At 43.4% G+C, this 1,444-nt stretch overlaps 1 protein-coding gene across 1 annotated transcript; it reads left to right on the forward strand.

Annotated features, from left to right (window-relative positions):
• Window positions 1-836: 836 nt before the first annotated feature.
• GLAREA_10061 (uncharacterized protein) lies at window positions 837-1,118 on the forward strand (the record flags this gene model as incomplete). The annotated part of the gene is made up of 1 exon (XM_008080111.1): window positions 837-1,118. One exon carries the CDS (start codon window positions 837-839, stop codon window positions 1,116-1,118), a length of 282 nt encoding a protein of 93 aa, XP_008078302.1.
• Window positions 1,119-1,444: the final 326 nt, after the last annotated feature.

Genomic DNA, 1,444 nt, shown 5'->3' on the forward strand with positions numbered 1-1,444 from the left:
GAACGGGTAGAGTGGTGCTGTGGAAGATGGGAGAGGAGATGATGGGTGGATCAAAGTGCTGGTAGATTGTAGGTTGTAAAGAAGATGTGTAGAATACAAGTTCTTGGTTTTGGGATAGTGGAACCGAGGAAAGAAAATTGACACTGTTTGGTACAGCTACGTTTTGGTACCTAAAGTTTGGTGATAACGGCACGGCTCAGAGACTAGAAGACACTTGTAAATTGGACCGTCGTTTAACAGTCGAGTACCTCGGGACAGAATGGAAGTAGTTTTTGGGTCATGGTAAAAAAGTATCTATTAAGGACCTCCCCTTCTTCACCATTCTAGCAGCCAAGTAATCAAGTTTTAAGACTGTGTTTTATTTATTGAATTTATCAACGCTGACTTGATGCACATGACTGCTTTGGTGGTGTGTTTTCATTGTATTCCTGTCACAGTAATACAGGCGAGAGTCATTGAGAATTCGAGTTTCTCAGATGTTACAAAATGATTGTTACGTGGTTTCACAACCTCGGAATGTTCATGAGCTAATCAAAAGATATGAAACGGAAAGACACATGTGTAGCTCTCGCATGAGACCTTTGATTTCATTGGGAGTGATATGACTGAATTCAACTCGGTCCCTTCGACACTCTCATCAGACAACTTAGAAGATATGAAGGCTGTACACATGTGCTTTTGGTGGGTGTATAAAACCTCTGTCTCTTCATTCTGAAGAGAGAAACAGCTCAACTAAGTTTAAAGCCGGCGTCTAAATACCACGAATCAAACTTTTAAACGTCAAGACTTCAGAATAAACACCTACAATAATACCTAAGATCAGTTTCCAAAGGGAAATGCCTCTCCATCTCACTTCTTTCCTCTTCGTCGAGATCGTCATCCTCACTACCCTCGCCACCCTCATATTGGCTTTCCCAACAAACCCAGTAGTTCCAATCACTACTCTTACCTACCTGCATGTTCGAGACGAAAACAAACGCGAAACCACGATCTTGATCGCGGCTATTCTCGGTATAGCTGGTAGTGTCATTTTGATCGTGTGTGTTAAATGGTACCTCTGGAAGGAGAAGAAGAGCGAGACAGAGAGAGCAAGCAGGGGAGCGAGAGAAATAGAGTAGAGATGGGGAGGTTCAGTGGACGAAACTGTTGGGAGTGTTGGGGTTGGAGACTTGCGTTGTGGAGGTAGTTGAGTGTTGTTGTGAGCGAGTATCTGAGAGTGATGGGGTGATGGTAAGGCTTATTGGATATTGGGGACGTAAGGCGAGGTGTCGATATGATAGGGTACGGGGTCGGTATTCTTTGCTACTACGTTGTGTGTTTATGGACTGCGCGCATATCCAGGTTTATGACAAGTAAAATTTATCTTTTGGCATTTAAGTTCCCTATGTCGTCAAGGCGTGTAGGAGGACTAGATCATTTCTTAGAAACAACTGAGCCCTTTTCC

This window comes from Glarea lozoyensis, assembly GCF_000409485.1.
Source record: "Glarea lozoyensis ATCC 20868 chromosome Unknown GLAREA13, whole genome shotgun sequence".
Taxonomy (NCBI): domain Eukaryota; kingdom Fungi; phylum Ascomycota; class Leotiomycetes; order Helotiales; family Helotiaceae; genus Glarea; species Glarea lozoyensis.